We start from the raw sequence: 14,570 nt of genomic DNA, 5'->3' as shown, positions 1-14,570 counted from the left end.
ATTTTTGTCCTTTCCTCTTTGCAGTACCTCTCAAGCTCTATCAGGTTGGATGAGAAGCGACAGTGTACAGCCATTTTCAGGTCTCTCCAGAGATGTTCAATAGGATTATGTCTGGGCTCTGGCTGGACCACTCAAGGACATTTACTGAGTTGTTGTGAAGCAATTCCGTTGATATTTTGGTGATGTGCTTTGGGTCATTGTCCTGCTGGAAGATGAACCGTCGCCCCAAGAGGTCAAGAGCACTCTGAAGAAGGTTTTCATTCAGGATGTCTCTGTACATTGCTGCATTCATCTTTCCCTCTATCCTGACTAGTCTTCCAGTTCCTGCTGCTGAAAAACATCCCCACAGCATGCTTCGCTGTAGGGATGATGGTATGGTATGATGAGTGCTGCCTGCTTTTCTCCAAACATAACGCCTGACATTCACTCCAAAGAGTTCCATTTTAGTTTTATGAGACCAGAGAATTTTGTTTCTTATGGTCTGAGAGTCCTTCAGGTGCCTTTTGTCAAATTCCTGACGGGGAGTGGCTTCCCTCTGGCCACTCTACCATGCAGGTCTGATTGGTGGATTGCTGCACAGATGGTTGTCCTTCTGTAAGGTTCTCATCTCTTCACAGAAGAACGCTGGAGCTCAGATAGAATGACCATTGGGTTATTGATCACCTCCCTGACTAAGGCCCTTCTCCTCCCGATCACTCAGCTTAGATGGCTGGCCAGCTCTAGGAAGAGTCCTGGTGGTTCCAAACATCTTCCACTTACAGATGATGGAGGCCACTGTGCTCATTGAAACTTTTAGAGCAGCAGTATTTTTTCTGTAACCTTCTTCAGCCTTGTGCCTTGAGACAATCCTGTCTCTGAGGTCCACAGACAATTCCTTTGTCTTCATGCTTGGTTTGTGCTTTGACATGCACTGTGAACCCTGGGACCTTATATAGACAGGTGTATGCCTTTTCAAATCATGTCCAAACAACTGAATTGACCACAGGTGAACTCCAATTAAGCTGCTGAAACATCTCAAGAATGGCAGTGGAAACAGAAAGTACCTGAGCTCAATTTAGAGCTTTACGGCAAAGGCTGTGAATACTGATGTGATTTTTCAGGTTTTTTATTTTTTATAAGTTTGCAACAATTTCAAAAAATCTTTTTTCACATTGTCATTATGGGGTATTGTGTGTAGAATTTTGAGGAAATCAATTAGTTTAATCCATTTTGGAATAAGGCTGTAACATTAAAAAATGTGGAAAACACGAAGAGCTATGAATACTTTTTGGATGCACTGTAATTGTATGCAAGTTAGATAACAACGATTAAATGTATTTTGCTTATTTTCTCAAGTTTAAGGTTCAATAAGTAAAAAAAAAAAAAGCATTTTTATTTATTTACAGCTTGTCAGAATGCAAAAATCAAGACAGACGGATAATAAGTTTATTCAGCACCACTCAGAAGAGACAATAGGTCTGTTTAACTGCATGTTTTGTTAATTTAATGTGTGTATTGTGAAACATTCGTTTGTTTGTGTTTGAGTCACCAAACATGTGCATTTGTAATGAGGAAACAGAGACGTGTATATGGTTAAATAAGTGCACATTTATGCATTGTGCCAGCTCTATTACTGATTTTTCTGGAGTGAAAGGATGTATCTTTACCATCCATCATTATCATACAAAATTTATTAAATAAATACATTTTAAAAGGTTAAATTCAGCGTACTGTGTTTTATTTGTATTCAGGTTTTAAAGGTATTATTTACCCATTAACAAACAAAATCAAGCAATTTAAAACATGTAGTTTTGGGATTGATAAAGATCTTATTTCACACATTTTTTTTAAACTTTTCACGAGTTTCAATCCTTCTTCACAAATGTTTTACAAATAAAAATAATTTCAATGAAAATGTGCATCACTGCCCTCTTGGGGCACAAGAAGAAACTTTTCAGTTTTGCAGAACAGCCCATATTGAATACACTGTAAAAACAGGATTATTGCAAGAACATATTTATTTTATTACAGAAAATGAGTTTGTCTATCATTTCAAAAATTTGTAATATGAAACAATCCCGTAGTGCATAAACTAGACATCATTACAAAGTCAGACATTCCATAATAATTGTAAATGGTAAAAAAATCACAACACATAAAATGTAGGAAGGTAGGAAAAAAACTTTGACAAATGACAAGTCCTGATACAAAAACCTCTGTGCCATCTGGAAATGTATTCCAAAATTTGTTGTTTTTTAGGCTCCTACTGTATGTATAGCTTCAGTAATTTCACTTTTATGGGAAAGAATAGATTATTTTCATCGCTTTTAACGTGAAATAACTCAACATAAACACAAGAGGCTGAGAAAAATGCTCGTTGCAGAGGAAAATTCAGCAGAGGTTTTTGCATCTGATCTCTTCAAATTCAAATATAAATTCTCTAAAGTTTTATAACAAAGTAGTTTACCAACTTCATTTATTACAATGATGAAATATTATATAATTTAATATAATATATTATTAATTCACATATTGTATTATTAAATATATTTAGCTGTTTAATATATATTCATTCATTCATTCATTCATTTTCTTTTCAGTTTAATTGGGGGTCGCCACAGCGGACTGAACCACCAACTTATCCAGCATATGTTTTACGCAGTGGCTTCCAGCCGCAACCCAGCACTGGGAAACACCAACACACTCATTTACACACATACACTAATTTAGCTTACCCAATTCACCTACAGTGCATGTCTTTGGACTGTGGGGGAAACTGGAGCACCCGGAGGAAACCCACGTGATCGTGGGGGAGAACATGCAAACTTCACACTGAAATGCCAACTGACCTAGCCGAAACTCGAACCAGTGACCTTGCTGTCAGGCGACAGTGCTACCCACCGCGTCACCCCTAAATTTATATTATTCTATTTATTTTTATTTAATTTGCTGCTTATGTTGGAAATGGGCTTCCATATTTTTCTTTTTATATTAAAGGAAAAAGAAAACGTATTTTTTTTTTAAGTATTACTTATTGGGCCTAAATCCTGTACACAGCAGACCTCACAACTCGACCTGCAAGAGGGATACAAAGTTAGCATTAGCTCTACTGTAAAAGATCTGAGTGTCATATTAGACAGCAGCCTAACTTTTGAAAATCATATATCCGATGTTACAAAGACTGCCTTCTTTCATCTGAGAAATATTGCTAAGTTTCGAAGTATGCTATCCATCTCATATGCAGAAAAGCTAGTCCATGCTTTTATGACTTCTAGGCTGGATTACTGTAATGCTCTGTTTGCCTAGCATCCTCTGTTAACAAACTTCAGCTAGTACAAAATGCAGCTGCCTGAGTTTTTACCAGGTCTAGAAAGTATGATCATATCACTCCAATTTTACCTTCCCTACACTGGCTGCCTGTTTAGTTTCGTATTGAATTTAAAATATTGCTTCTTACATATAAAGCTTTAAATAATCAAGATCCTTTTTATCTAACCAACCTCCTGTCTCGCTACAATCCAACTCGCTCTTTAAGATCTCAAAACTCAGGGCTTCTGGTAGTACCTAGAATAGCAAAGTCAAGTAAAGGACGTCGAGACTTCTCATATATGGCTCCTAAACTCTGCAAAAGCCTTCCTGATAATGTCCGAGGCTCAGACACACTCTCGCAGTCCAAGACCAGATTAAAGACCTATCTGTTTAGTAAAGCATACACTCAATGCATCACATAACACTATGATGCATAAATGTGCTACATAAATGTACATGTTTGTTTACATATACTATTTTCATTTATAACACTCCATGTTTGCATCTCATTTAAATACACTATGAACAGCAGCTACGCTAATTAACGTCTTTATTCTCCGTTTCCACCTGGGGATATTCATCCCGAGGCCCCTAGAGTCTATGCAGCCCCATTGATGCGATCCAAGACCTGTGGAGAAATTATGCTAAGGTATCCATAATCCTGGACCAGGACCTGTGGTGATCATGGAGGAATGGAGTGCATGAGACCCCAGTGACAGACGAGTCCCTGCATTGATCCTGTACCCGCATTGATCCCACTCACACCTGCACTTCTCCACGATGGACGTCCAGCTTCTTCAGCCTCCGGCGCCTACACTGCAACTAAACACAGGAAGTTTGGCCAGAAAAATAATGGTCGTGCCTAACAGAGCCTGGTTTCTCTATAGGCTTTTTTTCCCCTTCACTTTGTCAATTGGTGTTTTTTTCCCCTCGCCACTGTTGCCACTGGCTTGCTTGGATTGAGACTAGTGGAGCTTCACATTGATGGATTTGCTCTTCAGTGTTTGAACTTTCAGCAGACAAATTTAAACCAAACTGAACTGAACTAAACTGAACTTCAACTCTGAAATCTGGACTTTACTAGAACTATGTTAAGCTGCTTTGACACAATCTACATAGAAAAAGCGCTATATGAATTGAATTGTCTTCTTTTTTTTTTTTTTTAATGAAAAATGAAGTAAAATTCCCTAGTGCTTGTCACAAATATTCCAAAAATATAGCAAATGATCCACTAACAAACAGAGCAAGTAAACACAGCAGCCATTAACATTTATTTCAAACACTGCTGTATCATCATTTAAGTTCACTTTACTAACCATAAATGGACCAGTTGTGTAACTGGTCAAAGGACAAGTGTGTAACATTTTTCAGTTCCAGGTCACCATCAGTGGATCACTGTTCTTCCCTGCGAGATAAGCTCCAGGCGAGAGACTGAGCGAATAAGGTATGGATGAAGGATATGTGAAGGTGTGCAGTAAAGTCATGTCCTCTGCATTATAAAAACAAACTTGACACCTGTCGCAGTCTAGATACAGCCCTATCCGGCGTGGTTTTACTGTAAGGTCAATCTCTGTCACCGTCTCATACTCTTTAATGCAGTAACCTTGGTCATGTTTAAGGTGAAGCCCAATGTCCTTGTTTAGGTTGCTTATACAACCGCCATCAAAGCCCACGCTCCAGTCTAGCTTTGCTCCAACGTCCACCTCCCAATAGTGTTGGCCTGACTGGAAGGTCTTGTGGGTCCTGGCCAGAGGTCTGTAGTCTTTTTGACGCAAGAAAATCCCCTTTTTGGAAGTGCGGATGACGCTGCGTCCATCAGACGAGACCCTCAGGTACGGGTCATGACAGTCATGAATCACATTACGATCAGGGACTATTGAAAGATAGCGAAAGGTTAACGGTTTATACATTTCGAATTAATGCAAAATGATCAGAATAACAATGTTTTCAGACATCTTTGTTTATTTTTAAGCAAAATAATAACTATGTTATAAGTTAAAAGAATAGTTCAACCAAAAATGAACATTTCTTCATCATTTCCTCATGCTTAAGTGGTTCTAAACTTCTATGAATTTCTGTCTTCTGTTGAACACAAAACAAGATAATCTGTATAATGCTGGAAAAACACAGCCATTAACATCCAAAGTAGGAACAAAAATTACTGTGAATATCAATCAAACAGGGTTGGAACAAGCAGAGTATTAGTAAATAATAAAGAATTAAAATATTGGGGTGAACTATCCATTTAAGAAAGCAATTTTAGGTGGCGACGGGGTTGAATTTCTGTCTTCAAATCCTTTAACGTTTATCCTTTTCATTACTTTATTAATATAGTTATTTGAATAAGTATTTAATCTTCAAAATAATTTTTTGACGGATGAATAAATTTAAACATTACCTAATTTAAGAAAGTTCGTTTGAAGTGTCTGTGTCCCTATCTTTGTCTTTCAAAACGGTATTTTCAGAAGCTACTAAACCAAGCCATAGGTAGGGCCAGACAGAATCTGCGGACGTTTTTTGCTATTTCTGCTGAGAATTTTGGTAAAAATCTGCGGATTTCTGCGGAATTATTTTGAGAGTATCATAACTAAAACCTCAATATGTGAAATAAAAAATAATATCTTTTAAACTTTTATTTAATGTTTAAAATGCAAATCCAATTAGCAAGTCTCTCATATAATATCTCAACAAAAAGACAGAAAATATTATTTTACAAACTGCATTGTACATAAATCAGATGAACATTTTCATTTTTGTCAATATTATTACTGTAATTAATAAAAGAAAACTGAATAAATATAGATTTACACACATTTACTCAAGTAAACAGAAAAAATGATGGGCTAAAAATCTGCGGAACTCTGCAGAAAATTTGCGGAATTCTGCGCTCGCAGATTCTGTTTGGGCCTAGTCATTGGTCATGGAGACCTCTTGAGTGGAACTGCAGGACCCAATGACTGGAAACAATTGTTCCTATTGTTAATTTGTTGAGCTGTCTAAAGTGACTTTGTCATTTTTATGTGTTAATTCTGTTTGAAGTGATTTCCTTTTTGTGCAAGATAGACTTTGTGTAGTATGTAAGCTTCCAGTTTGTATGTAGATTGTACCGGTTTTGATAAGACGGCTGAGAATACACTCAGCCTTCGGTAAGAATCAGATTGTACTTTGTGTGTGTGTGTTCTATTCCTTTGTGGACCATTTCACAGGTCTGGGGTCAGCTCTGAACAGCCTAGTGGCTGTCTGAATTTTGTATGTTTGAAATATCATTCAGTATTGTACGCACACACCCATGTGGAAATTTTCCTATGTATGATGAAGTTTATGACATTATGTGAGAGTATAATTGTTGTTGTTTTGAGATTGTAAGCAGAGTGGCCTACAAACTTTTTGTGAGTGTTGAAGTTGGCTTCTGCTGATGAGACTGCAAACTATCTTCAGTAAACTTTCTCTTTAATTTAATCTCTGACTCCGACAGACTGGTCATTTTTGGGTTAAAACTGTAAATTATCCCTAGAGTGGAATATGATCAAAACATTTTGACCAATTGCAAATTTTGGGTGGAAAAGCTCTAAAAAGCTATTTTGATAATTGAAATACGAAAGAAATGTTATGAAACCTGTACAGAATAAAACAAATATAAATAACTTAAATTAACTAAAACCCAAACCAGCTAAATGCAGTATAAATGAGAATTTTTAGTTTCCAAATATTTTTTTCTTTGGTTTTCTCCATATAACTGTAATTTCAAGTTCACACTTAGCTGATGATTCATCAATAGCTTGTTTGGCATGCTGTCCCGGGAGAGAGCCCCGAGCTCAAGGGATCCTCGAGCCCGGGGCTTCCTCCCGTTTGCAGAGCGAGAGGGGAGCCTGAGCTCGGTGGATCTCAGAACTCCCCATCTGCAGTAGCTAAGGGAACACGTGAGGAAAAAAGGGGGCTAGACAAATGCTTCATTGTTATGCATGATGTATATATTAGGATGGTGGGAGGAAACCGGAGAACCCGGGGAAAACCCACGCGGACACGGGGAGAACATACAAACTCCCCACAGAAACACCCACCGACCTGGCAGGACCAGGGTTGGCAGTGTTCTTGCTGTGGGGCTTACAGTGCTAACCACTGGGCCTCCGTGCCGCCCGATCTGAAGTGAAGGAGGAGAATGGGGAGAAAGGGGGGTTTCTTCCAAACGAAGATAAAGTGGACTGAAAACTGTGGTTATTTATAGTAGCTTATGGCTCATATAATTGGATGATACTGATTAGCTTAATACGAGACCGGCTGTGATAAATCATAAGCACATGATCCTCTCGAAATTAGTTTATTAATAAACCTCACTTATATACACTCAACGCACCCTTATTTAAAGTAAATACATCCGGCTAGTACCAAACTGAACCCCATAAACAATGCTTCTTAACACATGCTTCAAGAAAAACACTATCAAACTAGAAAACTTCTTCATTGGGTTGACAACACATACAGAAACAGCAAATACAGAAAGATGCTACAAATATTGCAGACCACAACAAAAATATGCCAGGGGACCCCAAAAAGTGATGAACCCAACTGCTTCCTGTTTACAGTCAGCACTGTCTGAGACGTGAGTTTTTACTCTATTTTAAGATCCTGGTCATACGATGCCTTGTTGTTTGTATATTTATAGCTACATGTGTACAGTTGAAGTCAGAATTATTAGCCCCCCCTTCTAATTTTTTCTTTTTAAATATTTCCCAAATGACGTTTAACAGAGCAAGGAAATTTTCACAGTATGTCTGATAATATTTTTTCTTCTGGAGAAAGTCTTATTCGTTTTATTTCGGCTAGAATAAAAGCAGTTTTTAATTTTTTAAAATCCATTTTAAAGGTCAAAATTATTAGCCCCTTTAAGCTATATATTTTTTTCAGACTGTCTGCAGAACAAACCATCGATATACTATAACTTGCCTAATTACCCTAACCTAGTTAACCTAATTAACCTAGTTAAGCCTTTAAATGTCACTTTAAGCTTTATAGAAGTGTCTTGAAAAATATCTAGTCAAATATTATTTACTGTCATCATGGCAAAGATAAAATGAATCAGTTATTAGAAATCAGTTATTAAAACTGTTATGTTTAGAAATGTATTGAAGAAATCTTCTCTCCGTTAAACAGAAATTGGGGGAACAAATAAACAGGAGGGCTAATAATTCTGACTTCAGCTGTATCCAATAAAAAATCCCCTCTCAAATCTCTGACAACACTGCTGAATCTAAACAGGAAGCAGGCAGGTTCATGTCTCTCCGACACAGTTTGTGTACAATACATAAAGTGTACTTAATGAATTGGTTAGTGTAACAGTGCGTGTGTTGTCAGTGTAGATCAGTGATCTTTTTACCTGGTTTGATAGAGCCCAGCATCTCTTTCCAAACAATAAACTGCAAGTGAGTCTCATGAAGTCCGAGGAACAGAGAATTAGCTATTAAATTCACACTTTTCACTGTTGATTTGAACCTGAAATGTAGGAGATGATATTTACTGATGGGATATTTACAGTGTGGACCTGTCACAATAATCAATATATTGACTTATCGCACAACAATTGGACAAGACCTCAATCAATTTTGGTGATGCAATATATATATTTAATTACTATAAATTACTATAGTATATTTTCATGTGGGTGCCTGACAAATGAAAATAGATCTGGTAGCAGATATCACAGCCTCTGTCACTTTTTACTTTGCATTTTTTGTTAAAATTTATTATTATTTGTTTCTTTAGGATATACGTTTTTACATTCTGTTTCCAATGCCTAATTATTCAATTGTTAAAATGACTATAATTGAATGAAATATTCTTAAGAATAAAATACGATGTGTTCTTTGAAAGAGTGCACTTGCATTGTGATGCTATTATACTGTTATTCTGGCAATGAGTGGCATAAAATAGTTTAAAAATGACAATAATATAGTTTATCGCAATATATTTTCGTGCAATATACTGTACAACAAAAAATAGATATCGTGACAGGCCTAATAAAGCATTACTGTATGGTATTTTTACATACTTAGTTTGTTGAGTAGCGCTGTCAATATTTTCAGCAAAGCTTTCCGTCTCTTTCATATTTTCAACAAATTCCAGTCCTTTTTCAGTCCACCACTAAAGGAGAGAAAAAATATACAAAGTAAAGGGTTATTAAATAGATATCTGCAGTTACTGCATCAACAGTGTTACATAAACAACACAACTATGTTCTTAGCTTAAAGTCCTAAAGAAATCAAAACTAACCATATGATTTTGTTAGCTCACTTTACTAGTTTTGTGGTGAACAAATCTGTGCATGTCATTAAGAAAAAAATAGTTTTCCCTCATTTTAATTGAAATCTTTGTTTGGTTTCAGTTAAATTGTCAGATTGCGTATATTTTAGCAAATGGGCGTGGCTAACATATTTAATTAAGCTGCTCCAACTGTCAGTTTTGACAACAAACTGTTAGGAGTCTTTAGGTTGTATTAATTCTCCCCAACAACTTTTGCCTTCTTTACAACATCCAATCAGCTCGCCATAGAAAAACAAGCCACGCCCACTGTTGTGTCATGTAAAATTTGGTTTCTATGAACTGCATCAAGATAGGAAAAATAACAGCCTCAGCTTCCGGTTAATGGGGACTTTAAGGAAAAATTGTACCAAGTGGAACAATAGCTAATAACTGGGATATTGTATTTACCATCAGAAATATTTACCCTCAAAAGGTTCATAGATGTATTTTAATGTTACATATTAATATTCTAAGGGACCCATTATGCACCTTTTAGGAGTACTTTCTCATTGTAGTAATCTTTTAAGCATCTGTGATGCAAAAGTTGTAGTTTTTCTGTGTTGGCACCATCATATTCAATCACATAATGATTAAATTCTGCATAGCATTTTTAAATCATTTTCGAAATCTTCCAAAAGGTGGGAAAAAAAATATTTTTTTAATAAAGTATTATGTAATATACTATTTAAATAGTGTTAGTATAAATTGTATATGAAGTTTAGTATTTTTTATTGAAAGCTTTGATTGTTAGTTTCTTTCATTGTAATTAAATCAAAAGATTCTTAAGTAAAGGGAAAGTACTCAGGGTAAAGTTTCAATTGAATAATTTGAATATAAAATAGTTTAGTAAATATATATTTACACACATTTACATAAGTAAATAAATAAACAGAACAGAACAGAACAAATTCCTTCTGGGCCTAAAAGTTGTAAGCATCCAAAATTGTAATTGTCCTGAATACAAATGTTTGAATGAAACCTGCAGAAATCCATCTGGCTGATCAGTGTCAAAGACTGAGTGCAGAATCCCTTCCTTCTCTCGTCCATCGTTCAGCTTCTCTTCTATTTCTGCTCTGTTTCTTTTCATCTTTTCTATCAAATCCTTTTCTTCTTTCTTCAATGTTTTCTTCACTTCCTCCTCCTTTTTCCTCAGGAACTGATGCATCTCCTCAAACTGAGCAGAGATGTGTGCAGAGAGCTGCCGGGACCTTTCCTGAGAAAACAAGAGTCATTGAGAGTTGTGAACTTCTGTGCGACGTTATGGAGTTGTTAGATGGACTGCATGATTGTTCACTCTTTTGTGTGCCATGTATTTTTCACCTCAGTTTTAGAGATTTCTTTAGTCTGTTTCTTGACAAGAGCCTGCAGTTCTTCATTCTCCTTCGTCAGGAAACTCAGAGGCTCCAACATTAAGTTCTACAACACACAAGGATTTCAGATTTCAGGCATTTCTCAAAACAGCGATTCTCAATCTCAGATCTACAACAAACTTCCCACAGAACAGGACATTGAGCAGGCATGTATTGAGTATCACATGTAAAATTATGCATTTGAGAATTGTAATAACTACTCTACAATATTTTACATATGTTCACACTTGGGATTATTGTTTTTAGGGTTTCTTGTTTTTATGCTCTAATCTTACTGTACAGTCCCTTAACATTCTTGTAATAATTTAATAACCAAGAGATATATAACTGAAAACTTTATAACATACTGTAAGAAATGAAATATGTCTATTGAGTATTTTAAATTAACGTTTTGTACGTTTATTTTCTTAGCTGTTTTTTTTAATAATTAAAGAGATTATGCAAAAATGAAAAAAATACTCACCATTTACCCATCCTAAATTAGCCTCAACCCCCATTTGTACTGCTTGACCTCATTTTAAAATCAAGAGATAGTCTTATGGTCTGTTGGTTAATGTTAGTTATTGTATTTACTGACGTGAACAAACAATGATCATTGATTTTTTTAAAGTGTTATAAAAAAATACTGCTTTCACTTTTCCTTAATTCCTCTGATTCTCTGTTCTAAACTATCTCTGATATTGTAACTATGTTTCTGTTTCTACACTCTCAGAAATAAAGGTACGCAAGCTGTCACTGGGGTGGTATCTTTTCAAAAGGAACACATTTGTACTTGAAGGGTCCATATTGGTACCTCAAAAGTATATATTAGTACCTAAAGATTTTAAGAGGAACACTTTTGTAATTTTTAGGTACTAATATGTACCCTTGATGTATTAATATGAACCTTTTAGGTACAGAGGTGTACCTGAAAACCACACTTGAGTAAAGATACCTTACTGTAAAAATTACTCCATTACATGTTACAAGTCACCAATTCCAATAAGACTTGAGTAAAAGTAAAAGTATCCGAATTTAAAAGAACTTAAGTATTTTACTCATATTGATGTAGGCTCAAAGAACACCAAGAAAGGTTTTATTTCCTGATATAGAAATTAAATTTAACACCCCAATGTTTCTAAATGGCAGAACAAAATAGATGAAAACAAAAATAGAACAAAAAGTGTCAGTTAAACTCAAATGTTCAAAAAAGGCACAAACAATTTTTCCAAAAAGAAAAAAAGTAGTAAAATGTAGTAAAATAACATTCAGAGCTGACTTTTATGTGAATCACCTCTCAGTCTCAGAGGGCGGCAATATTTTTATTCAGCTTAAACAAAAGCTAATTCTCAAAGTTTTTGAAACCTATTTTAGCTGTTTATGGCCTGGACATCCTGTAAGAGCCATTCTGTAGTATATCGGCAAATGAAAACATTTCTTTAGATAAGGCCATGGATGGTCATCAGTGCTGGCACTGCTTGACGTGCCGACTTCGGCTTCATTACTGGCTGCAGCCATGTCGCTAATTAAACACCTGGTATTAGGCAAGCTGCTAATTCACGTTCATGTGATTTAGCTCATAAATACCATACTGTGCCTTCAGCACCCTGCAGATGGCGATATCGCCTCGTCCGCCCAACAAATTAGCCGTGGTAGATAAAGATGCCGACTTGTGCACAATCACAATGTAATGAGTAACGGTAAGCGTCCATTCAAATGTAGTTGAGTAAAGAGTACGTAGCCTATATTTAATCAAAAATGTAGTCAAGTAGAGAGTAAAAGTTGCTTATATTTTTATACTCAGTACAAGTACAAAGTAGCCAAAAAACAAAAAACAAAAAAAAAAAAACAACCCCCTCACTTTTAAAGACAGACCATTTAGAAATTAAGAACGTAAACTTTGGATTTCATACAGCTATCCCCCCACCCCCCCCCCCCCCCCCCGCCCCCCCGCCCCCCAACTTCTAAAATGTCCGCTACGCCCCTGGAACTGTAAAGTTAGTGATGTCATCTCTTCTTCTTGTATATGCATGTGAAATTAGATACATCCAAAATAGAAACCAACTAAACTTCTGGGGCTTTCCTTTTCCTGACCTGGAAGTGACCTGCAATCTGAGTAGCATTAACCTCCTGAACGTATCTCAGTCAGTTTGTGATGTTTTTCAGTCCTCACTGACCTTTCTTGGCTCCGCTGCCTCCTCCACAGGTTTGAACATGTGTCCTTGGTGCTTCTCGCCGTCCCTACAGATCAAACACACCAGTTTCTGATCCGTCTCGCAGAACAGCTTGAGTCTCTCCTGATGTTCTGAACACACCAACTTCTCCGGTTCCTCAAACACTCTCATGGCGTCCACTCCAGAAGCTCCTACAGTCATGTCCTGGAGCGCCTGTTGCTCGCTCAAGTGTTCCCTTACGGCATTAACCATATTCCTCAGGACTCGGTTGGAACGGAGGTCCCACATGGTGTAGGGTCTCCTGCATTCTGGACAGAGTCTCAATCGGCTGCTCTGGGAATGATTGCTTATACACTGCCGGCAGAACGTGTGGTCGCAGAGCAGGCTTACTGGATCTGTAAAGTCTCCCAAACACACGGAGCACTGGATCTGTTTCGACAGCCGAGACTCCATTACAGCTACTTGTTTGGCTGCTTGTGACTCCTAAATGTCCCAAACACTTTCTGGCACGGGGGGCTTGGATATGAGGTGTTGTCCCAACAGCTGCAGAGACAAATGACAACACATGTCCATCACATGTGCAGGGGCAGGAGTGTGTTTTAAGCTCTTCCTCTGCCCATACTTGACTAGCACATGTTTGTCCTACTGTGCTAAATAAAGGAGGCCATTTGATTCCAGGCACAGATGAACTTCCTTCTATAAATCCTGTCGCTGGCCTCAGACACATTTAAAGGGCTCCTATTATGCCTCTTTTTACAAGATATAAAACAAGTCTTTGGTGTCTCCATGATGTGACTGAAGTTTCAGCTCAAAATACCCATCAGATCATTTATTATACCTGGCTGAAAATGTCTATTTTTGGGTCAGAAGGAATTTTAGCTGTTTTGTGCCTGTGCAACCTACTGTACCACTTAAAGTAGGTTCTCAGCACCCACTGTTCGGGCATGTCACTTCAGATAATAACACCCAGCATTAGATATCAGATAAACACAGCACAATGGCAATAATAAAGCAGCAACAAATACCAAAGTTAAGATTTCAGAAGTTTCTGAATGGTTATTTGATTTGTTGTGGAATTTATTTAGCCTATTAAAACAATGAATGAGCCACACACAAATGCTATTTACAAAGTCCACTGTGTTGCATTTTTCCTCTTCTCTTCTTATTTCATCTCCTGCGTACCAGACAGTTTGGGACATTTTGACATGTTGCGCTTGTTGACCAATCAAAAAATAAAAAATAAAAATAAAAATGACCACGATGCAGCAGGCAAAAGTAAAAGGCATCAAAGTAGCCTATATTATTATTATTACTATTATTCTTTTTATTATTACTTCTACTACTACTGCTTGGTTGGCTTTGCAGTTAAATGAATGTGAGCTTATTCCATAATACCAGTCATAATACCAACTAGTTTTAAGAATAGTGGAAGTTACACTTTTTTTCTTCCTCCAATTCTGGC

The 14,570-nt window shown here is 36.8% G+C and overlaps 1 protein-coding gene across 1 annotated transcript; it reads right to left on the bottom strand.

Annotated features, from left to right (window-relative positions):
- Positions 1-4,645: 4,645 nt before the first annotated feature.
- trim109 (tripartite motif containing 109) lies at positions 4,646-13,736 on the bottom strand. The gene is made up of 6 exons (XM_056475342.1): positions 13,112-13,736; positions 10,906-11,001; positions 10,565-10,798; positions 9,335-9,426; positions 8,663-8,778; positions 4,646-5,161 (listed from the first exon to the last, which is right to left on the bottom strand). The coding sequence occupies exons 1-6, from the start codon at positions 13,559-13,561 to the stop codon at positions 4,656-4,658; spliced, it is 1,494 nt and encodes a 497-aa protein (XP_056331317.1). The 5' UTR covers positions 13,562-13,736; the 3' UTR covers positions 4,646-4,655.
- Positions 13,737-14,570: the final 834 nt, after the last annotated feature.

This window comes from Danio aesculapii, chromosome 16 (assembly GCF_903798145.1).
Source record: "Danio aesculapii chromosome 16, fDanAes4.1, whole genome shotgun sequence".
NCBI classification, from domain to species: Eukaryota; Metazoa; Chordata; class Actinopteri; order Cypriniformes; family Danionidae; genus Danio; species Danio aesculapii.
This window is presented reverse-complemented; position numbering and strand designations above follow the sequence as displayed.

Bases quoted from the DNA above. Each gene is read 5' to 3' on its own strand.
- trim109 (XM_056475342.1), bottom strand. From the start codon at position 13,561: ATGGAGTCTCGGCTGTCGAAACAGATCCAGTGCTCCGTGTGTTTGGGA. The intron at 11,002-13,111 runs GTCAGTGAGGAC...TGTGTGTTGTAG, and splicing joins AGGCAGCGGAGCCAAGAAAG to AACTTAATGTTGGAGCCTCT. The intron at 10,799-10,905 runs GTGAAAAATACA...TTGTTTTCTCAG, and splicing joins AAGAAATCTCTAAAACTGAG to GAAAGGTCCCGGCAGCTCTC.